Below are 24,717 nucleotides of genomic sequence, written 5' to 3'. Positions count from 1 at the left end.
CGACGTGTTCGGGAACATGATGCCCCCGAATATGATGAGAAGATATAAGCGAACACGTCGGTCAACATCAGCCTGGGGCGTCACCTCGTCAATCGGATCCTGCAGATCTACGAGGCGCAAGTGAGCATAGAGGGAGGACCGCAACAACCGACTCTGCCCACGTATATCCCTCGGTTGAGGCACGAAACCAGTGAGCCTAGTCAACTCCTGGCGATACGGCAGTATCTGCGGAGGCTTCACTCTATACAATGCTTGTCCATCAATCTGTAGACCATAAATCACCTCGACATCTTGCAGGGTGATGGTAGCCTCGCCAGTGCGGAGATGAAATGTATGGGTCTTCGGTCGCCAGCGCTCAATCATGGTCGTCACTAGAGCCCTATTGTGCACAAGCAGACCAACCTCGATGCACCGGTAGATACCGCCCTGACGTAGTATATCTATGACACGAGGATGTGGGGGGATAGCCTCTAGAATATCCCATGCTGGCTCCCCCGAACGGGTACGGACCACTCTACTATAGGATACCAGTGCATTCCATACATACTGGGACCTATGCTTAAGCTGTAGATAAAGTACCCCTCTGTTGTCGAAGGGCCCCGGCTTCATAGAGGTGTCCTATCTATTTTAGGCATTTTAAATTAATCATTAATACATGAAGTAAAGATTGAAGTGGTATATTTTTTACTTATTTTAAATTAATCATTATTTTTTTAATTAATCTTTAATACGTAGTATTAGTTATGTAATCTTTTATCGAGAAATTATACAAATGATTGAATCCTAAACTAAGGATTTTCAATTTCTAATTAGCAAATAAATAAATTAACAATTAAAGATATAAAGATTAATAATTAACAAATCAAAAAATTAACAATTAACAATTAGCTAGCAAACAATTAGCATATAATTAATAAATAAACAATTAACTAACTAATCAAACAATTAACAAATTATTAGAATATAATTAATAAATAAAAAATTAACTAACTAATCAAACAATTAACAAATTATTAATAAATAAACAATTAACTAACTATCAAACAACAACCAAATTATTAACAAATAAACAATTGGCTTAACAAAAATTAAATAAATAATTAGCTAGTCTAACAATTGAAATAACTAATCTAACAATTAAAAAATACTTAAGTCATTAATCTAACAATTAACAAATACTAAATAAACAATTAACAAATTAACAACAAATTAACAACAAATAGACAAATAAAAAAAATAAAAAACAAAACGAAAAAACGGGCTGTCCATGGCAGTGCAAACAACCCCCATTCTGGGCAAAAAAAGTGCGTAAAAGTTTTTTTTTGTCGATATCCACAAATAATACACAATAATAATGCCTAGGTTAATAATGTAATAGAAAAATCGTAGTAAAATACCTAGATTGAAGCTTTGATTTTGGGTTTTTGAATTGAATTATACGCCGCTTTATTGCGAAGAAACTTATTCCTAGACTTCAATATACCAAAAATATTGACTTTCGGGTTGGAAATCAACAAGAAAACGATGTTTTTGATCGTGTGGGACCTCAAATCGCGACCTTTAATGGTTGATTTTCTTTTTCTTTTTTGAATTGGGGGACCAGTGGTGGGGAAGAAGGAAGGGGACGTTTTATTTGAGTGCTTTTACGCACAAAATCTGTGCGTAAAAGAACTTAAGTGTAAATGTACCCTTTGGTCCTTTTACGCACAGATTCTGTGCGTGAAGCCTATTTTGATTTTTTTTTTAATGGGTTATTTTGGTTCCAAAATTTTATTTTTGGGTTACAAAAGTTCCGGACAGGGAGAGGTTCAACTTCATTGGTTTTGGTCCCTGTTAGTCTGTAACTCTTTATAATTCATTTTTCAGATATAGTAAAAAATGTAAAAAATATATATAAATTTTTTTACAGGATCATTTTCTTTTTCAAACCGTAAATGATTTTACAGGATCTTTTCACATCAATTAATAAAAATAATAAATACAAGACATATTTTACTATGTTACCCTTATTTATTAGATGTTTTTGAGCAAATATTAAAATGTATTACTTCTTTAAAGTTAATAGCATAAGTGGAAATAATTGCCAACTTTAGTTTAAATTTCTAAAGCAACAATTATTTTAGAATTACTTCTTTTAAGCTAAAACAACAGTTAAAATGAGATGGAGGGTGTGTTCGGTATGAAGGAAAACATTTTTCCAAAAATATTTTCCAATTTTCTCATGCTCGTTTGGTCAAATTTTTTAGATAACATTTTCTTTAGGCAAGTTCCTTACAAAGCAGGGAAAACAAGTCCACAATTGTCATTTCACTACCCTCCCTACCACCACTCAACCCACCCCCCAACCACCAAACCCAACAACTCCCACAACGCCACGCACCTCCCCCACCTACCAACCCTCCACCACCCCACTTCCAAAAATAGTTTTTTTCCTTAAAAAAATGTTTTAAAAAGTTTTTTTGTTTGGTTTTTACACTACCCACCCCACGACATCCCCTCACCCCGCCCAAACACCCCCTCAAAAAAATTTATTTTAAAAAAAAAAATGGAAAGTTTTTTTTTTTTTTTTGGTTTTCTATCTCCCCACCCCACCCCAACACCCCCTCCAAAAAATTTAACTTCCCCCCCACCCCCTACAAATTTATTAAAAAAAAAAAAATCTTTTTTGATTTTCTACACCCACTCACCCCCCGGCCCGCACCCCTTACCCCTCCCAAATTTTTTACTTCATATTTGATTTTACCTTTATAAAAAATTTATAAAAATAGAAAGTATGCGTGGTTAAATTTAGTGTGGGGTGGGTGGTGGGGGCGAGTTGTAGTTGGGGGTTGGGAATGAGTAGTGGTGAGGGATAGTGGGTGGTGGTCAGAGGCGGAGCTAGGATTCAAAGTTTGTGGGTTCGGGGTTCTAATTTTTTACAGTTACTGAGTTCTTAATTGATAATTTGTACATATTTGACAAAAGATTTAATACAAATGTATGTTTCGGACGAAAGCTATTGGGTTCGGCCGAACCCACGACTGAAGGGCTAGCTCCGCCCCTGGCGGTGGTGGGGTGGATAAGAAATTTTTTTCAATTTTTTTTTATAAAAGTAAAATAAAATATATGAAATAGAAAATTTGGGGACGGGGTGGGAGGGTTGGAGAGAGCAGTGGGGTGGGGTAGGTGTGGGTGAAGATGAAATGCGTTGGATGGTGGTGGTTGGGTGGTGGAGGGTAGGTGGGTGCTTGGTTGGTGGTGGGTGTGGGGTTGGTGTGGTATAGGGTGGGGTTGGTGGGGGCATGGGTGGTATTTTCAGGAAACTATTTTCTATCAACCAATCGAACATGAGAAAATAAGTAAGAAATTCACTTATTTTCCATTACCCAATCGAACATGAGAAAATAAGTAGAAATTCACTTATTTTTTTAAGAACACATTTTTCATGAAAACATTTTCCTCCATACCGAACCTTCCAATTTTGGGCCGGTCATTTGCTTTTATTTTCTTGTTGGACTTATTTTCTTTTCTTTTAAGTATTTTTTACTTGGCATAACTTATTATGTTACATATTTATGGAACATAACTATACTTTTTAATAATTAAGTTTAGTAGCTATAATATTATATTTTTACAACTTATAGCTGTCCACTTTTTTAACCACTCCCCACATCCCTATTTTTTAGCTACACACGTTTCTCTCTCTTTCATTTTCCTAAATTTACTTTTCTAACTCCCAATCTCCCCTAATTTCGTGCTTTTCAAATCAGTTACTGATTTGGTTCACTTTTTTTTTTTTTACTCTGTATTAACTACTCATTAATTTCAACCTTTAGAAATAGTCCCAATTCAACTCGGTGGGATTATTACCCTAAAATATGTAAGATTTTCTAATTTTTATACCACGTTTTTATAAATTTTTGCCTAAAACATAGAAGACTCAAACAGTTCTAAAGTATGTAAGATTTTCTTTTATTTTTTGCCTAAAACATAGAAGACTCAAACGACTCATCCCATCATCATCATCACCATTCCGTGGTGATGTTGTGCCAAAGGATGTGAATGTTCGTGGCTACCATCAAGACTAAGCGCACCATCCAATTTGTTGAGCGGTGCCCTACTGGATTCAAGTGTGGTATCAACTATCAGCCACCAACTGTTGTTCTTGGAGGTGATCTTGCCAAGGTGCAAAGGGTTGTATGTATGATTTATTTGTTGGGTTGTATTTTCCTTTTGGTGTTCTGTTGCTGCATTTTAGATACATCCACTGCTATTGTATTTCAATGGTGTCTTTTGTGTTGAAATATGACTTCTGCTGCTATGAAAGTTTAAACTGCATGTTTGTGTGAAAGAAAAAAATGTCATTCTCTTTCAACACTTAATTTCTCCATACTAAAGAGTGATCGTGCTGACATGGATATTGAAGTAGATGAAAGCAGTATTGGTGATAATAATAATACTAATATCTTTGTGAGGCAACTATTCCCAAAATCACAAGGGACCGGGATTAATATTCATCGAGTCAATGGTTGAACTTGTTTGTCGAAACCTACGTTGATGAGGAAGATGATGTAGAGGTATTTTTTCTTATTAATGACCCTATTTTTCACTTCACGAGATATGTATTTTACTTGCATTTTAAGTATATTATTATCGTATTTTACGATAAACTTGATTAATTTTTCGTTTTTTTCAATTCAACATATCTATATTTTGCATGCATTTTAAGTATATTTTTGTCGTATTTTTTATTATTTCAATTAGTTTTTGTGTTTTTAATTGTGTGTTATATATTTTTTTTACCTAATTTGTTACTTGCATTTTAAGTATTTTTTTATCGTATTTTCTGATGAACTTCAGTTAATTTTTCGTTTTTTCAATTCAACAGATCTGTATTTTGCGTACATTTTAAGTATATTTTTGTCGTATTTTTTATTAATTCAATTAGTTTGTGTTTTTAATTGTCTGTTATATATTTTTTTCCACCTAATTTGTTACTTGTAAATTTATGCGATTTTGAATTTGTGTTTACTTTTTATCAAAGTATATTTTGTAGTATATATTCAGTGTATTTGAAGTGTATTTTTACAGCACAGTCACACACTGTTGTAGTGACAACCACAGTGCATTTGACATTGATATATTTGCATTATATTTATAGTATATTTTCAGTATATCTTGAATGTGTTGTTATTTATTGTGGTTAATTTGTTATGTTGTTATTTTTTCATGTTTTGTTAATGTAAAGTTTCAGTATATCTTGACGCATTCCAGCTGAAATTGATGCAAATTTTCTCCGTATGAGATACGACGCAAATCGACAAGGCAACCCTGAATGCATTTATTGATAACGAGCAAACACCAATACCCTATCAAGGCTACCGTTGATTATGATGCAGTGATTTTAGTAGATGTTCAGGAGTAGATTTGTAGACAGAACAGTTTATGTTTTAAGTTGTTTTTTTTTCTCCAACTTTTTTTTGATGTATAACATCACTGTTGCGTCATTATTTTTATGAAGATTTTAGAAGAAGTTTTATGTATTTTGGTAATGATCCCGCTTGTTGTATAGTCTAATCATAGATTTGAATTCGTTTTTATTACATTTATATTTTTCTTGTATAGTTAATGCTAAAAAATTACAAAGTGCATTTCAATATCAAGTTTGTATTTCCTACATGTTTTCACTATATTTTATTGATGAACCAGGAAGAGTTCTATGCATTTTCTCTATATATTCATGGTACACTTGAATTCATTATTGAACCATAAAATCCATTTTTCTGTACAATATACTTCAAAAATTAAAGAACAATTTTAATACTCCTAAAATACACACAAAATACAAGTGAAATATATTGTAAATATATTCATTACGATTCAAATCTTACGGATAAATTAGAATATACTCAAAAATACAATCATAATACAAATAAAATACAGTGAATCAAAAGCCACCCTTACGGATTAAAGTTTTTTTATGGAGTCAAGTTTTCCCATCTTATTAAAGTTACTAAATAATATTCAATATCAGCTTATTGCAATCAATAACTAATATTTTTTGTAACGAACATTTTGATTTTTAATAATGTAATTTCATTGAATATTTTTAATAACGAACACAAAATCGATGGTCATAGCATCAGGAGACAATCTCAACTTGTCACTATGCAATTCAGTTGATGAACAAATCAAGCTTTGCGTGATTTATGGAACATTAAAAAGAGATTTTTTTTTTTTAGTTATATTTTCGGAAAAAATATGAAGAGAGTTTTTGAATTCAAATTTTATGTGAATGATTAGATGTTGAATGAGATATGTGATTAGATATGGAAGAGAATGAGATCTGCGTGATTTATGGAACATTAAAAACAGATTTCTGTTTAATTTGCAAAAGATTTTTTTCCTTAAATAGAGGCATGATTTGCTCAACAGTTCCGTGTATTTAGTCTGTATTTTGGCTATATTTATGCGACACGTCCAGGACCTAAATATAGGAAAAACTAGCTACGAATTGTAAATAATGAACTTATAGTTATAGCTTGTTAGAAGCAGCTAAAAGGTAGCTATTTGAGAAAATTTTACTTCTTTTAAATAAATAAAAGGCCCATCCGGGCATATTTAATTAAAAAAAAAAAACCCGTAGAGAGTATTATTTTGTAATTATAGGCTACAAGTAATATTTATCATAATAATAATTTACTTATAATTATCTTATAAGTAATCTAATTATATAAAAAGATGACACCATCAATGCATAAAACTAACTCTATCAGCTTTAATTTTACGTGGCCTATTTGGTACACTTATAAAGTTTTAACAAATAAAGAGGAAAAACGAGATTTTTAAAATTTATTATTTTAAGTTTATCATTAAATTTATATATTATATTTGATACACTTTTTTTTAATCTGTCTCTAAAAGAAGGATAAGTTTCTATATTTAATTTAAAATTTCCCCTTTATCCTCGATTAAACAATCATACAAATATCTATAATTTTTATCAAGGATAAGTTTCTATATTTAATTTAAAATTTCCCTTTTATCCTCGATAAAACAATCATACAAATATCTATAATTTTTATCTTAAACAATAGATTTTAAATTTTTTTTTTTATTTCTTAAATTACGTGACTAGTTAAATTATATCTCATAAATTGAAAGGGAGCGAGTATATTAATGGATAGATAGATGTAGATGGCGTGTCTCTCAAGCCCGGCATAAGCGCTCAGTAGCTGTGTGTGTGCGAGAGAGAGAGAGAGAGACTGACATAGACAGAGACAGACAAAAGAGAGCAGAGAAAGGACTGTATCTATATATCCATATATACTCTCCCTTTGTATACAAAAAGCAGCAGTACTAGCACATATATCCCAACAAAATCCACTTTCCATTTTTCCCAATACATTTTGCTCACTTCTCTCTCTCACTCTCTGTAAGCCTTCTCTGCTCCCCTACCTATCAACACTCTATTAATATAATCTGCTTCTGCATTTTACCTCTCTCTGTGTTTTTTTTTCTTGGATTTATTTGTAGTTCCATTCAAAAAAATCAGATTGATTCTTAACTTGGGATTTCTTGACTTGTTTAGCTCTTGAGATGCAAGAAGAAAAACCACTGGAAATCAAGAAAAAAATAAGGTTTTTGAAAATATGTACATTGTTCCAAGAATGGGAGAAATGGAGGAGCTTTTTCTAGTTTCTGTACTTGTTTTTTTTTTTTTTTTCAGTATTAACACTCTGTTTGTTGCATTCTTGGTGTTTATCTGACTTCTGTAATTTGATTATATCTGCTTACTGTAATATTCATGTTTTTTTTTTCAGTGAAAAACTGGAAAGTTGAAGAAAATGAGTGGGGATCAATACATGGAGGAGATGCATTACATGAACATGGACTTTCCTTACAATGTTCCAGAGACTTTCACAGGGTTCACGGATGGTGTTTCACAAGCTCCTATACATTATCATAATAACCCTGTACACATTCAGCATCAGGTAAATTTCTCTTACTTTATACTTTCTATATAGCAGTTGATTTTTACTGATAGTTTCTAGTATTAGTTTGTAAAAAGAGAGTAAATGTTGCAGTAGAAGTGCCCTCCTATACAAAATATATGCTCTAAAATATTTGTATTTCCTTGAGGTTTGACATATTCTTAGATTGGCTTTTAGTGGGATTAATAACCTGTTTCTGTTTCTGTAAAGGACTCTTAGGTGGATCTAGATTTTAAAGTTGATGGGTTCAACCTTTAACTTCTTGCCACTGAACCTATTACGGGCCCGTTTGGCTTAGCTTATAAGCTGTTTTCAGCTTATAAGAGCTTATAAGCTGGCCAGTCAAACACTCAAAAAAGCTGATTTCAGCAACTTATAAGCTAAGCTAAACGGGCTCTACATCTTTAAATTACAGGTTCAATTTTTTAACACTTTCAAAATTTGTGCTCTGTGTCAAAAGTACTGGGTTGTGTGAGTAACCATTTGTTGGCATTTTATCTCCAAAACTGCAGCATTTTGACTGCTAGCTTTAAATTTTTGAATCTGCTGTCCAGGAAAATGCATACTGGTCTATGAACATGAGTTACTATAAATATGGGCACTCCAGTCTTGAGAGTACTTCTTATCATTCTTATGAGACTCCCAGCAACCATGTATCAAGACCAGATCTCTCAGATAGGCCTTGGGAGTATGCTATACCTATGAATGTTGATGAAGGTGTATCCACTGATGTAATATACGAGGAAAATGCAGTCCTCAGTGAGGATGCTGGCACGGAGGAATGTGAGTCTGAAACTTTAGCATTTAGTTTTTTCTTCCCTTACTGGTGCAGGAGATGCGAAATTGCTCAATTTGCCTTTAGTTTAAGTCCTGATTCTATATTTAGTCTGCACATAAATTGTTACACTTTATACGTTGTGGTTATTACCTCTCCTTCTTCGTGAGATAGGACCACAAAATTGCTTTACTGATCAAGTTTCCTAAACTTTCTTTCTTTTTACCCATGAATGATCTATTATATACCCTATTACAATTTGGTTAAGTTCCAGTATATCATAGAAACCCTTCTGTTTATGTGTTATTTAATAGTTATAACATACTGCTATTTTACAGAGTGTAACATATATTTCACAATTCATCAGGTGTTCTATCCAATCAAGATGATTCTAACCATCAGGTAAATTACATGTTCCCAATGAAAGAGTTTGGTTCATCTTTTACTGACTTTTTATGATGTCCTGTACACACGCTAGTTGAACTGAACACTTATGTCACAAACATGAAGTTATGTTGTTGTGCATTGCCCTGCATTTACCAACACAAGTTCACCACAACAACCAAAATGATTGAGGCAGTGTTTGTCATCAACTCATCATGAAATATCAGTCTTTGAACTTTTGCTTCGCTCACCTTCTTCTTGAACCTTGAGAATATAATGAAAGCTTCGCCAGTAAACCAATATATGGATCTCCTTGTTCACCCACTCTGCTAATGAACTATCACACTAATTTCTATTGGCTTTTTAAGCAGTTGTAAACTTGAAATCCTAATAACCATGATTCACTTGTTCTTCAAATGTGTTCAGTGTAATAGTCACCGTCGTCTTGATAAGTGGCTAGATTATCATCCTATTGACTGGTACCATGCTAATTTCACGTTTCTTTCCTTTTGTTAACATGTGAAGGATATTTTGGAAGATGATATTGACCCTGACAATATGACCTATGAGGTATGTAACCTTGTTGCTCTCATCTTATCTAATTTGTTTGCATGTTATCTCAGGTTATGTTTGTCAACGAGCTTGATTTGCAATCATGATAGGATTTTGCAATTTATATATAGTTCTTTTGAATACCTTCTCCAAGTTGATCTTTCATTTGATAAGACAAACTAGCTGGAGTTAGGAGGCTTATAATAGAGAAAGCTGCAGTTACCACATTGTGAGGCTAACTTATAATGGAAAATTATTGCAAACGATGGCAAAGTTTTGCCCAACACATTCATGCCTAAAGCTACCAAGAAGCCCAGGCAAGATTACAGGGAAACCCTTTTTCCTCTGGGAGCGATTGAAGTCATTTCTTTGAAGTTGACTAAATATATGAAACTCATCCCTAAATCTAGAGTTTTTATATACTAATTACAATTAAAGAGAGAAATTCTAAGATAATCTGTCAGTTGTTGAGATTGACACCTATAAAGTGAACCTACGCCTGTTGCGGGTGTCGTGTAGGGGCCAGTTGTCCACGGTTGTGCTGATTGTTTGTCAGTTATCTGTGGTTACTGTTTGAAGATATCTTTTCAATTACTCAAACGCCTGTCTTAGGATGGAATAAATAAGAATAGCAAAAAGAGTAATAGGATTTCTATATCATTACATTGATTGTCTTTGCATGTGTGTCCTATTGTAATTTGATTCTTTTCACTTTCTGTAGTTCTGTTTTCCTAATTTATAGTGAATTAAAGTTGTGTCCAGAGCGAGGTAGAGGTTATCAGTCTTATTCATCGCCGTATAGCTTAACAACCGGCTTGCACAATGCAAATCCTCCAGTCCTCCTTCCTTAATGAAAAATGGAAAAGACCAAGGAAGAAAGGACCTTGGAGAACAGAAAGAAAACGGCACTGAACAAAAGGGTTTTTTTATTCTCATAAAGCTATTCAGCAGCCACATAATATATCTTCGTGTGTATGCGTTGTTATCAGCTGAAGGTCCACAAGTACAGGAATGATAGTTCCCACTTTTTATGACTGACAACTTCTTCACTTTAATCCAAAAACTTGAAGTACCTGCAATTTTGGAATTACTTGTTCTGCATTTTGGTTATCTATGACTAAAAGTTGAAAGCTGCTGAATGGTAGTCTTAGATGCAATATACATCTTCATTCTTTTGACACTATTGGCTCTTGAATTTGTGTTTTAACTCTGTGTTGGGTTGATGATATTCATATCATCTTATTAGTCACCCACCTATTATGTTAAACCAATGAATATTCATTGCAATGTCCACCAACTCCTTAAGCATTGTAATGCTAAATATTTTTGGGATATGTGCTTTATTACTGGTGCCCGTCATCTTTACTTATGACTAGCTGAATCAATTTCATAGATTATTTTTGTCATGAATTTCTCTTTACTGCTGCAGGAGTTACTTGACTTAGGTGAAACTGTTGGAACTCAAAGTCGAGGACTTCCCGAGGAGCTTATTAATTTACTTCCAACAACCAAATACAAGTCTAATGGAATCTTTTCCAGGAAAAAGTCAGAAGAGAGGTACTTTATATACACCTTACCTTTTTTGAACTATTGCTTGTGAGAGGTGCAATATCCCTTCCTGTAATAACCTTCACTGCAGATTGAGTACTTTCATAAAATTAAACATCTAATTAAGCTATTTAAAAAAAATAAAAAATCACACTTCTGCAGAGAGATGGCTAGCAATATTGCACACAGCGTAGACAAAAACAATGTTGTATAGCATTGATCTAAGGTAGATTGTTTTTGGGCTTGAGCTAAGATTCAGTTTTCCTCCTGCATTTCCCCTTGGACAACATAGCGAAACTGTATCTAAGTGTTTACTAAGTCGTACTTTTGTGCTGATTCTTGATAAATAATCTGCCTCCCACGTTGCTCCCAATCCTCCATACAAAAAAAGTTGCAAAGGAGAACTCCCTTTTGCCTGGAAAACCCCCAAAAACAATGAAGGGAAAAGCTTTGAAGAGGCGAAGGCATATTAGTTGTATAGCCTTGCAGTTTGTTTACTTTGTTACTTCAATTGTTTGAACGTGCCAAAAAGTAGGTCTTGCTTGAGCCTGAGATACTAGTGTTCTCTCTCGGAAGATTATCAATTAGTGGACTGAACATCGCCCAACAAATGAATATGAGAAGGCAACATCTTATAAAGCTCAAATTTTAGGTTGTTTGGTAATTTAATCTAGCTAGCTTAGTGTCTATTTTGTGCTAAAACAGAGGGCTCTCCTTGGGAACTTTAAGTATTAACCATGCCTCATAATTCTCATTTGTCCTCCATCTTATTTGTCGATCACTGGGACACATCTTAAACAGATTTCAGTTGCTCCATATATTCGTAGTCAAAGGATGTTGTGTTAGCTTCACAAATTTTCTGCTGATCAAATGTTCCTAGAGTTCTTAGTTACCTTCATCTCTTTTGGAAATCGTTTTTCTTTCACCTCAAAGATTAAATTAGCTTTTGTGCATGCAAGCTAGATGTGTCATCTGTCAAATGAGGTACAAACGAGGGGATCGACAAATAAATTTTCCATGCAAGCACATATACCACACTGAATGTGGCTCCAAATGGCTGAGCATCAACAAGGTATATTCAGCATCTAGTCTGGCCTCTATATATCTGAAATTGATATGGGTTTTCTCCTAGATCTAACACCGAACTACCACTTTGATTTGTCAGACATGTCCCATTTGCAACACAGAGGTGCTCCTTGACGAATGAAGTTATAAACTATCACTGGTGAATATAGTGTTTAAATAGAGCGGATTTGCTTCAATGATATTTCAATATCTCCTTCCACTAGTCACTAACATAGAGTAACATCAAAGCTTGTAATAGCTTTTCTTAGATCATGCTTAAAACGCAGAAAAAGAACGGTCATTCGTTCACAATCTTATGTTTTTTTTTTTTTTTTTTTTACGGAAAGTCTGGAATATACAACTCTGATCTTCTTCCCTTTTTTTTTTTATTTTCTTTTTTGAGCCATTTATAACGAGCTTGATTAAATCCTATGTTCATTCTCCATTATGCTACGTGTAAATTTACAACGGATGAAAAACTTTCTTATCCAAAGGTGGATTCAGGATTTAAATGTGATGGATTCGACCTTTAAAATTCCTAGTATTAAATGCATTGTACTTCTTAAATTATGAATTCGGATATAATATTTATTGAGGCTTTAGTGGATCTTAAACATATATAATTCTGCTGGATTGGACTATTTGGTTAGAATGAAGTATGAACCCATTGCTTAACGAGCTACTACATCCGTGACTATTCTTATAGTTTTTTTTGTACGGATTACCTTCAAAGGCACTGGTCTTTAGTTTTTGGGAAAAGGGCCTGATTTACCCCTCTACTTTGGGAAATAGTTCATATTTACCTCCTGTTATACTTATCACCCACTTAGCCCCTACCGTTACAATAGTTGTAATTCTGTCCACCATGGCCAATGGCTTGGGCCAGACTTGTCCACTGTGTCCCATTAAAATGCCATATAAGAGGCCATGTCAGCAATTTAATTAAATGAGTCCTAAAATTAAAAGGCCAAACGATGCCTTCTTCTTCACCATCAAAGATAAGAATTTGTTCCCATAAATAATCCATTGTTTGAGTTCATCAGGTGTTGTAAGAGAGTAATTGGTGACAAAGATATAGGTATACACTCTGTGATCTTGGTTACAAAGATATAGGCATACTACTTCAATGGTTCAACTTTAAAGGTGGCGTGTGACGTGTGTTAATTGATAATTGAATCAATGGTGGTGTGTTGATAATTGAATCAATGAAACTATTAATCCGGGAATTATGCTAAACAAAGCAATTTAAGTGGTATTACTAGAATTGTGTGTGTTAAGTTGCATAAGAATAATCCACTGGTATATTACTCACTATTGGCCCATCTGCCTCCTTATTAATTGGTTTTCTAAATTTGGAATTGGAAGGGTATAATTCAGAAGCCAACTTCAGCATCTTTATTTTATACTCTTTCATTCATTTTCTGCCACCCCTTTTCTTCTGTTGTTATACTTCAAAAAAACCATGAGCTGATGATATGTTTCTCTTCTTGAAAACTCAAAAAACCTAGCTTTTGATGGTGAAGAAGAAGGCATCTTTTGGTCTTTTAATTTTAGGACTCATTTAATTAAATTGCTGATGTGGCCTCTTATGTGGCATTTTAATGGGACACAGTGGACAAGCCTGGCCCAAGCCATTGTCCATGGTGGACAGGCATAAAAAATAGGGGCAAATATTGCAGCTATTGTAACGGTAGGGGCTTAAGTGGGCTGATAGTATAACGGGGGGTAAATATGAACTATTTCCCAAAGTAGAGTGGTAAATCAGGCCCTTTTCCCTTAATTTTTTCCCCTCAAATTGGTGGTCTTTAATCGAGGTTCAGGGTTCAAATTCCGGCTCAGTAAAAAAAAAAAAAAAAAAAAAAAAAAAAAATTTCGTAAGGCTGAAGTTTATAGCAAAATTAAACATATTCGGGCAAAAATTAGGCCTTAAGGCAGAAGGCAAAATTTTACCCAAAATTAGGCCTTAACGCAATCCTTTGCCTTAAGGTCTAACTTTTGCCCAGACTCTGCCTTATAAGGTAGCAAACTCTCCCTTAAGGTAGAGTCTACATGCCGTTGTGCTGCCCTATATCATATACAATGAGACCAGAAATTGCGAAAAAAGTATAAATTCACTCACAACCGTAGCAGGATTGTGTATACCCAGAAACGAGACAATGTCTACTTGTAATCAATTTTCTACTGCTGATCCAACCACCGCACCAGCAACCAGCCCACCAATTGTTATCATACTTGCTTTCCCGGTTCACAAGTAAAGTTTGTGTCACTTTTCTCGTAAAGCCAATATCTAGTTCTACATACTTTGGCAGAAATACAAATACATATTAGATGAAATAAAGCACTAAGCAGAATCATAATTTAGTACAATTCCATTGTTTTTTAGATGGTAACAGCAGTTAAAAAAAAAGAAGGCAAACCTCAGCCTTAGGTAGAGTTTGTCTTATACCTGAAGGTAAAACTCTGCGTCAAGAAAGAGTTTGTCTTATCCCTCAAGGCAAAACTCTAGACAATTTGAAACTCTGCCTTAAGTAGGCAAAACTCTGCCTTGCGAATTCAAACTCTATCTTGCAATTTTTTTTTTTTTTTATTTTTATCTGAGCGGGGGTTCAAACCCAGAACCTCGAAGATTTAGGCGAAGGATAAAAATTAAACACCATCAATTTGAGGGGCAAAAATTAAAGACCAGTGCGTTTGAAGGACGTTCCTGCAAATTGCCCTATTCTTATCAAGTTGTTGTGGCCCAGAATGTAAATAAGGGGAATGGATCAAATCCAAATGACTGTCTTGGGGAAGGTTTTACGAACATGAAATTTTGTAGAATTAAACCATCCAGACTTCCACTTAAGTGAAGCAAACCAACTACCTCTCTCCTTAGCCTCACTATCCCTTTTTTTCCGTGAAGCTGCACGTTTTGCCGCTTGGCCAAAAATATTTATATCTACTAGTAAGTATACATTATACATGCATATATTATGTGTATTATATATATATATATATATCGGCTATTTTATTAGGTGGACGGCTATTTATGTTAATTTCACTCTTTCTTTTTTGCCTCACTGTGCCTTGAACAGAACAAATTTAGGCAATTCAATTTATTTGTGGGAACAGTAGTATGTCCTTTTCTTGCAAGATTTCGGGGATTTTTCTTTCGAGGACTCTCAATGAATGTTAACTTCATTCACCTAATATCAAAATAATGAAGTTTAAACCTAAAGAAAAAGTAGAAGAAATAGTATTAGTCTCTTTCAGCTCAGCATTAAATTGAGAGGTCTATTTCTACTACCCAAAACTGTCGGGAAAATGAAGACAGTTGCCATGCCATCCCCATCCTACTCTCTTCATCTTGGCAGACTCTTTTGTCCTTAATGTATATAAAGTGGTGTTATTTGGAATTATCTAATCTTGAGATCTCTTTATCTTACAATATTACCCTCCATGCACACTCAGACCCTAGTACCTTCAAGAACAAGAATATCCCTTCCTATTTATATTGGGTACCAAAGGAACAAGGACCTTCACTATCTTTTAATTAGTGAAAAATGAGTGGATTGTTATTAACCTCACTAATTATCGGACCATCGTACCACCGAGGGATGTGGTGGAATGGATGAAATTCCTCCATCCTTGATCACATGTATTGGATTTGAATCGAGGGATGTAGTGGAATGGATGGAATCCCTCCATCCTTGATCACATGTATTGAATTCGATGGAATTCTTGCATCCTTGATCACATGCATTGAATTCGAATCTTGAAAATGAAAAAAATGTTGGTAGTGAGTGTTTTACCCCCATAATGGACTCTACCGGCACGAATTAGAATTAATTGGACCAATAAACTTTAAATGCCAGCAGTTTAGACCTAGAGAAAAAGTTATTGTTACAGGACCAACATTTGATTTTAATCTTGTGTGCATATATCATACAGGAGATACTACTAGGCTTGGAGTCATAGAGATAATGTGATGAATAATTAATTAACAACATTTCCCCAAAGTCTCGTGTCCTTTGTCAATTTAGGCGACTATTTAATATCCCCTAAGTTAGGACTAATTATTTTCTACCGTTCCCTCCATCTCAATTTGTGTGTCATCTTTAGGATTTTGAGATTACAAGTCTTTTTTTAGCGTATTTGTTTTTATATATCTTTTAAATATTATGAATGATCAATTATTGTGACTTATAGTATTTTTTACGAAACTTTCAAATATGTAAATTTTATGTCAAAAAACTTAAAAGGTTTCATGCCTGAATTCACGGTCAAAATTAAACTGTTTGGTTCTCGAAATCCGAACTATGCCACATTAATTGGGACAGAGGGAGTGTATATGTATGCTAGGCTCCTCGTATACTCCCTCCGTCCCAAAATAAGTGTCGTTTTAGCAAAAGAAATTTCTCCCAAAATAAGTATCGCTTTAGGAATTCAAGACAAAAATAGTAATTATGTTTAAATATATCCTTATATTAGAGAACTATTTCCTCTTAATAGTGCTCAATTCTTAACAAACATCCAATAGGGGTCACTTAGTAAATTACACTACACTTTGATTTTTTTTTTTTTTAACGTAAAATGAGTTAAAGCAACATTTATTTTAAAATGGAGGGAGTAACATTTAGTCCATCTTTTCAATCAGGACTAAAGTGTCAAGTCAGTTGTCCAATGACAACAATGTTCTTTTTGTCTTTGTTGTGATATATATATTGGCCACATATTGGTTCTCTTAGGGAAAGATTAGGCATGTCTCTTATTATTGTCCTCTTCTTTTCCTTGTTATTATTCTCATTCCCCTTTTCTCTTATGATATAAGTTGGTAAACAGGTTGTGCACACGGGGCAATAATGAAGGCCCAGTAATGACTAGGGGTCGAACTTTCCAGTGAATTTTTTTTTGGGCAAATAACCTAATAATACTACTTAAGGCTCTATATTACAAAATATAAGAATATTTTTCCTTATTTACAGAACATAATAACTTAATTACAAAACATACTAGATCTGAAAAAATTAAAACCCACTCTTCCCTTCCCCTTCTCATTGTTCTCTTCTTCCTCCATCATGGAGCCGTCCCACTCTCCCTTCCCCTTCTCCCCGATCTCTTTCCTCTAATAACATAACCGCCCCACCATTCCCTTCCCCAATCTGACCCATTTATCACTTCTCTTCCTTCTTCCATCACACTAATTGAGCATTGCAACACCCTTGCCATCCCCTTCTCTCCGTTCTCTGTTTCATCCGAATCTGTTTTTCTTTTCTCTGTTTGTTAAATTGTGTCAATGAATAAAATCAGCTATGTTTTGCAGATTTTACTTTTGAATGATTCTATAATATATAATAAACGGTTACGGTTTTTGTGATGGGGTTTATCTTTTTTTTTTTTTTTTTTTTTTTTTTGAGTGTTTGGATTTGATTTTGGAAGATTTGGTTTTTTTTTTTTTTGGTGGGTGGGGGGGTGGGCGAGGGTGTTAGGATTTTGTATTTTGGGAGTTGGTTTTTCTCTTTCTTGATAAATTTTGAATAAGAGTTATCATTTACCGTGTTAGCACAGTCATTTTTCTTTGATTCAATGAAGGGATTATGACGAATTTTGTTACCAAACATCGATTGACTCCGCCTTGTTTGTTGCCGTATTATATGAAAGTTGTATAGAATGTTGTTTCAATTGTATTAATTTCATTTGAATTTCAAAGTGAGATTCTAATTTGTATGAAAGTCTGTGTTGTTGTAGTTGTATTAAATTTCCAAAAACTTGTCCTAAACTTTATACAAATTTTATATAGTTAAAAATATTTCATAACTGTTTTTATACTTCTCATACATAAAATTTTGAGCGGATTTTTAAGCCTTGAGCGAGATATACATATTTCATACGTTTTCATACACAAAATTTTTGAGCGAAATTTTTAAGCCTTAGAAACTTTTCGTATATATTTTGGGGTTATGTTTATATATATATATATTTTGTAAATATATATATATATATATATATATAGTTATAATTAGGGCAAAATTGGGCCAATGTAGAATGTGGTTAGAACTATCCCATCAGTCTATTTTTCTTCTTCAGAAGCCCTACACTGCCCCATTCTTCATTGCTGCTCTATGTATTCCAACCCATACAGGAGTTTGTGGCATGCATGTTCAAAATTTAAATTTTGTAGGAGTTTGTTTTTGTAGTGATTTTAAGTTAAAAATATCATAATAACTTGATATACAGTTAAATATTTATAAATATTTAATAGGTTTCTTAATATATACAGGATATATATATATACACACTGAGTTTTGTAAACCTATGTGTTTTACTATAGAAGTATATATCAAAAATTGTAGTGGAATACTAAGTATTTATTCATTGTTAACCAAAAGTCTCGAACTTGAATCTTATATAAGAGTGAAATCATGTTTAGTGAAAAGGCGCTTTACTTCTAAAATAAAATTATTTGAACAAATCCGGATCAATCGAGTCCTAAAGTGAGTATCGAATACCAGATTAAAAATAAAAAAAGTTTTTTTTCTTCCGCTAAAACAAAGTTACCCTGGTCTACTGGGAAAAAGAGTAGAAAATTTTGTTGGGCGAGGGGCAGAGTGGCTAAGCGTATGCGCTATACAATGTATGTAATCCAGTAAGCAGTAATATCACTTTCATGAAGGTAATGCGAATAAAGATTGCATGACATCATTTCTGTATGTGAACAGTGACTTCCAATCATTGTTACACTTTTTTGCTAAATTCTCTATATATAGTTTTATTCATCTTTTTTTTTCCTATTTTTGTTTCCAATTTAAAATTTTATTTTTCATTTATACAATATGATTAAGAAGCCATTGATAAGTCCCTTTCATTTGACCAGACTCACAAAGTGCATGCCCCCTTTACTGCCGCTGTTTCCTCCAATCGCAGCTAAAGTTTCATATATCTTCTTTTTTCTGTTTGGTGCAATAAACCTTCATATATCACAATATATTATCTTTGATTTTATCCTTTTTTTGTGTGTTATTAATTGGATGAGTAAACTGCTCGGTTGAAAAGGAGGAAATAAATAGTGAAAATTATTTTATAAATATTTAATTATGTAATTGGATAAAGAAGATCCATATTGCTCCACTAAAATTATTAAGCTTTTGCCATCTAAAAAGCTTCCCTCACTGTAGACTGTCGGCAACATTTTTCTCTGTTGCATTAGAATTGATTTCTAAGACAACTGTTTTTTTTTAAAAAAAAAAAAAAAAACTCTTATTACAGTGACTTAGCAATAATAATATAAAAAAAAAAGAAAAAAAAAAGAAGGAAAATAGGTTGTAGTTTCAAAGGAAGATGGAATTATAAAAAGCATAGATTAGCAGTATGAGATTTTATAGGAAATTAAATCAGTATACAATAACAATGAATATTTTTATAAGATAATTTTTTTCTAATTAAATTTTAAATGGTCATACAAGATAATTTCTTGCAGATATAGGATTTAGCGTGGCTATATGATTCAAACTATGAGCCAAAGGAGTTGGTAGATGTGTTAACGTTTTATATTGAAGTCTAAATCGAATGAAGAATACTAGTACGGAGTAATATTTAGCTCTCATTGGAAAAGATATATTAATTACTAGGGAAGAAAAAAAAAAAATAGATTTCATTGGTAATGCACGAAATTCTTTTGTCAAAGGTCAACACAGCAACACATTGGTCTTCGCTAGAATTATTGTAAATTTCTAGAAAATGAAATGTGCAAGTAAAAATTATCCAGCGTTTCACAAATTACAAGAGATGGACCACAAAACGAACAAGTTTCAACTGTCAAACAACAGTATTTCTTTTCTGGACATTTTGACGTGTCAAACAACAGTATTTCTTTTCTGGACATTTTGACGTGTCTTAAATATTTTGTAGACTATGTTGTAATGTATTCCCCTCGGTCCTTTTTTCCACCTCTCTTAAAAAAATAAATTAACTAAATTTTTCTTGATTTTAATTTATTACTCCCTTTGGATAAAAAAAAGTGTTCATTTAACCTATTTTTTTGGGTAAAAAAAGTGTCCACTTATTAAATCAAGAAACAATTAATCTTATCTTTCCAAATTTGCCCCTATTAAGTGGTTATGTGATCAAATCTCAATGCCTATTTAATTAGGGCTAGTTTAGTCAATTTACATTTTTTTCTTGGAGTGAGTAGTTTCTTAAGGGGTGTGCAAATAGCTAAGTGGACTCTTTTTTTGATCCGGAGGGAGTACTACCCTTTACAATTATTAAAGTAAAAGTAAATGTGAAAAACAATTAATTAATGCTTTATTAATTTAAGTATTTTGGATCATTTATTTTGAAAACCGTGACAACTAAAAAAGGATCGGAGGGTATATTCGAATAGAAATCGATTTTTTGTTTCACACCTAGTGTTCAGGGAGGCGTTCCCCACTAGGATTTTTTTCATTCGCAAGATTGAAATTCAAGGCCTATTATTAAGGGTGTAAGGATCTTATCCATCTCGCCACAAACAGAGGTGGAGTTAGAATCTACGGATTTGGCGGAACACAGTAGCTTTGACTCAACCTTGTATTTGATTTAAAATCCACTTAGCATGTATAAATAATTTATTAAGAACCTATTAAGTTTCTTTTTATAAAATTCAGAATTCATAAACTTAAAATCGTAACTCCGCCTTTGAGTCTATAGCACCGGGTGGTATTAATTTGATTATTTTAATATGAAAGACAAATAACACAAAAATAAACAAACAAAAGATTATTGATTTGCAGTTCCTAGGATTTGCAAATTGGAAGACAAAAGATCTAGATCTTGAACGTGTAGTCTTGGAGACCTAACTGACTCTCTTTACCAAACACTACACAATCGTGCGTTCTTGAGAACATCAAAACCATGAAATTGCTTTCACGTAATTAAGTTTGTTCTTTTATTTTAATATTCTTGGGAAATGCAGTAATAGTTTGTTGCTGTTAACTAGGATTAGATACAACCAAGAACGGTTGTTTCATTAATGCCACAACAAGGCCAAGAAAACAACTTTAGATAATGTGAAAGAGATCAATTCATTCAAAACGGTCAACCTTTCATGTTTTGAGTACTATATTCAACTTACTACTAATTTAGATTGTGCATTAGTTTACACTTTTTGTGTGTGTTTTTGCTTTCCCTTTTTCTGGGGATGACAATAATTCTACAACCAATGTTTGAACGTGGAGCCTTTCTTTCTCGGTTGTCTGTCTTAATAAGTGGATTCCGATTCATGCAGTCCTTCTCCGCTGCATTGGTCTTTTCACTCCCCACTCTCCACCATAACAAAGTCTTTCCACTATATCTCAGGAGTAGTCAAAGGAAGTACGGCGGGTAGAGTGTTTGAGAAGACTACACTTGCTCATCATAGTTGTGTAAAAGTTCCAACGAGATTTATAATGATGCTGAGCTATTTCACTCATAATCTTAGAATTTTGAACTGAATACTTTATTTCTTTTCAATTCTTTGTCATGGTGAACTTAAATTACTTATGTGTTGGTAAACTTCACCTAAGTTAGAGAATCATCAGCTCGATCATTTAGTTGAAAAGATTACTCTTTTACAAATACTATGAAGAAATTATTAGCGAATGAAACAATGTGACATTTCTCTTTCGTATTTGCTTAATCGTTTTTGAACATATACTCAAAATTATTTATACACGCAATACCTTAATTACGAACAAAAAATTTCTTCGAATAATGATTAATGAACTCCTACGACCAACGATTGGCATAAATTAATCCCTCTTAATATATACTCCCTCCAGTCCAAAATAACTTAATTATTAGGGTATGACACACCCATTAAAAAAGTTAATTAATTACACTATGGTTTTTTGACTATATTAAACTTTTATTTTCCCAAAATTTTCTTAAAAGTAAAAATAGTCAGGATTTAGATTTGGAAAATAGTCGAAAACCCCATTAGAGAGAAATAACTTTGAAAAAAATTAATTAATTACCTCTTTGAATTTTAAAAAATTCATTTATTTTGAACAAAAAAAAAAAAAAACTACAAATTCACTTATTTGAAAGGGAGAAATTTTAATTCTCAGCATAAATGTAAAGCAAAAATTCTTTCAAGAATGGGGCTGGAAAATAGGGGTGGACATGGTATGGTAGATACCGTTTATCATATCGAAATCGAATTTTTTTATACCGTGGTTTCGGTATTTGGTATGCATTTTTAAAAAGTTTGGTATTCGATATTCATAAAGAAAATACCGAAATACCAAATACCATACCGAGGTATATAATTACAAATACAATTCATATATCTTCGAATTATAATACTAACAAATATATAAACTAGTATTATTAGAAAACTAATTGTTTAAATGTTGGAACTTTGACCACTCTATCTTGATTTAAATGTCTTTTTTGTGTAATTGATTTACGAAGGTGATTGCTCGTACTTTCTTTTGAATATTTTTACATGTGTAAGGTGTTTAGTACATAATAATTTAGACGTTTCTTAAGTAGCGGAAGTCATAATTCTCCACGATATGAGTATATGTAAGTCGAAGTCGGACAAACTATGGCACCGATTTACCGTATCGTAAAATATCGAAATTGAACTTTAAACTACCGAACCATACCTAATTAATTTGATACGATACTGATATAGTATTTTTAGAAATTAAAAATTGAAATTACCGTAAATAAATTTTAAATACCGTACCATACCACCCCTGCCGGAAAGAGTTGGAAATTAACTGACGATCTAGGAAGGGGATAGCTCGCGGTCAAACGAGGTACGAGGGGCCAATGAGAGTGAACGAGACCCCTATGAATTTACGGAAAAGAGGTCAAATTTTGAACTTTGAAAAATAGTTCATCCATACCCTTCGTTATACTTTAGGCCAATTATACCACCAGGTTATACTATGAGGTCAATTATACCCAGGTAACTATTGCCACGTGGCATCATGCCCTTCAAAAATTATTTTACCCTCAAATAATTTTTTTACCCACTAAAATAACTCAATCCGACCCAATTTTTTTTTTTTCAAAGAAAAATAATATGGATAATTTTTTTCAAGAAAAAAAATAATAATAATTTCGTATTACTGAAAAAATAATAATTTCGTATTAGTGGGTAAAAAATTATTTGAGGGTAAAATAATTTTGAAGGGCCGGGATGATGCCACGTGGCAATAGTTACAATAATAATTACAAGATAACCGTGGGTATAATTGCCCCAAAGTATAACAAAGTGGTATGAATGAACTATTTTTCAAAGTTCGTGGGTAATTTTGGCCCTTTTTCCGTTGAATTTATTACCCCCTCTAGTCCACCATAAGTAGTTTCCAGGGTTTGATACATCATTAAAATAACTCCTTAATAATTTTAAATTTTTTTAACTGTTACTTTAGATAGTAGTATTTTATAGGCAAAAGTCATAGATAGTCCCCTAAACTTTGTCACATTTTCCTCTGGGGTACCTAAATCGAGGGTTGTACCTATTGGGTACCTAAACTAGTCCAAATTCGATCCCATTAAGTACTTTTTGCCTACGTGGCGCAGCAATTGAGTCCACTTTTTGTTGGGCGCGTGGACAACCCTTTTTTTCCTTAATTTTTTTTTTTTTTGGTAGTTTTTTTACCTCTTTTAAATAAAATTTAATAGATAAATAAATAAAAAACTAACCCACCTCCCCTCGCTCGTAGTCCCCCGACCCCATCCCACCCTCCACCGTACGTTCTTCTTCTTCGTCTTCTTCTTCCTTTTTTTTTTTTTTTTTCTCTTCTTCTTCTTCTTCTCCACTATACGTTCTCCTCTTCTTCTTCTTCTTCCTTTTTTTTTCTTTTTTTTTCTCTTCTTCTTCTTCATTATAACACTTCAATTCTTTTAATTATTTATATAAAATTAATTTGTGAATTGGATGTTATTTCTTACCACCATTTTCTTTGTCCTTTTTAGATCTGAAAAGTAGCATTACCATCTTATTCACCAGAAAAAATGGGGATTCACCATTACTATGACTCTTTTTTTTTTTATCTCACCTTTCATTGGTAACTTATATTTAGCAAGAACTTTAAAGGTTGGTGGGTCTTATAAAGATATTGATAGACCTAAATAAGAGAAGAAAAGGGAATAAATTATTGGTGGGGTGGGGGACGGAGGTTGGGGGGCGGTGGTGCGCGGCCAGTTGGGGGGGGAGGGGGAGGGGGCGAAGGAGATGAAATTTTGGGGGGGGGGGGGTTGTATAATTTATTTTTTAATTATTATGGACCCCCCCCCCCACCGCCACGTGTCATGTTTTCATTTGACAAAGTTGCCACGTCATGAAGAGTGTAATACACTCCTAATTTTGTTGATTATTGTGAAAAAGGTACGATGGGATCGAATTTGGACTGGTTTAGGTACCCAATAGGTACAACCCTCGGTTTAGGTACCCCAGAGGAAAAT

At 33.3% G+C, this 24,717-nt stretch overlaps 1 protein-coding gene across 2 annotated transcripts; it reads left to right on the top strand.

The window, feature by feature from the left end:
* The first annotated feature begins 7,196 nt into the window (after positions 1 to 7,196).
* On the top strand, positions 7,197 to 12,729 carry LOC132063133 (E3 ubiquitin-protein ligase BIG BROTHER-like). 2 transcript variants are annotated; one of them, XM_059455572.1, is made up of 8 exons: positions 7,197 to 7,406; positions 7,803 to 7,973; positions 8,528 to 8,756; positions 9,116 to 9,150; positions 9,658 to 9,702; positions 11,114 to 11,241; positions 12,196 to 12,304; positions 12,398 to 12,729. In XM_059455572.1, exons 2-8 carry the CDS (start codon positions 7,827 to 7,829, stop codon positions 12,437 to 12,439), a joined length of 735 nt encoding a protein of 244 aa, XP_059311555.1. In that variant the 5' UTR covers positions 7,197 to 7,406; positions 7,803 to 7,826; the 3' UTR covers positions 12,440 to 12,729. The 2 variants fall into 2 exon arrangements, 1 of the variants encoding a protein (XP_059311555.1); XR_009416337.1 differs by lacking the exons at positions 7,197 to 7,406; positions 12,398 to 12,729 and adding an exon at positions 11,768 to 11,856 and having other exon boundaries at positions 7,421 to 7,973.
* The last annotated feature ends 11,988 nt before the right edge of the window (positions 12,730 to 24,717 follow it).

This window comes from Lycium ferocissimum, chromosome 7 (genome assembly GCF_029784015.1).
Source record: "Lycium ferocissimum isolate CSIRO_LF1 chromosome 7, AGI_CSIRO_Lferr_CH_V1, whole genome shotgun sequence".
NCBI lineage: Eukaryota > Viridiplantae > Streptophyta > Magnoliopsida > Solanales > Solanaceae > Lycium > Lycium ferocissimum.
Note: the sequence above shows the minus strand (reverse complement) of the source record. Positions and strands in the feature narration are given on the sequence as shown.

Excerpts from the sequence above, each read along its gene's own strand:
- LOC132063133 (XM_059455572.1), top strand. The coding sequence starts at position 7,827 with ATGAGTGGGGATCAATACATGGAGGAGATGCATTACATGAACATGGAC. Across the intron at positions 8,757-9,115 it reads GGATGCTGGCACGGAGGAAT|GTGTTCTATCCAATCAAGAT; the intron begins GTGAGTCTGAAA and ends ACAATTCATCAG. Across the intron at positions 11,242-12,195 it reads AGGAAAAAGTCAGAAGAGAG|ATGTGTCATCTGTCAAATGA; the intron begins GTACTTTATATA and ends CATGCAAGCTAG.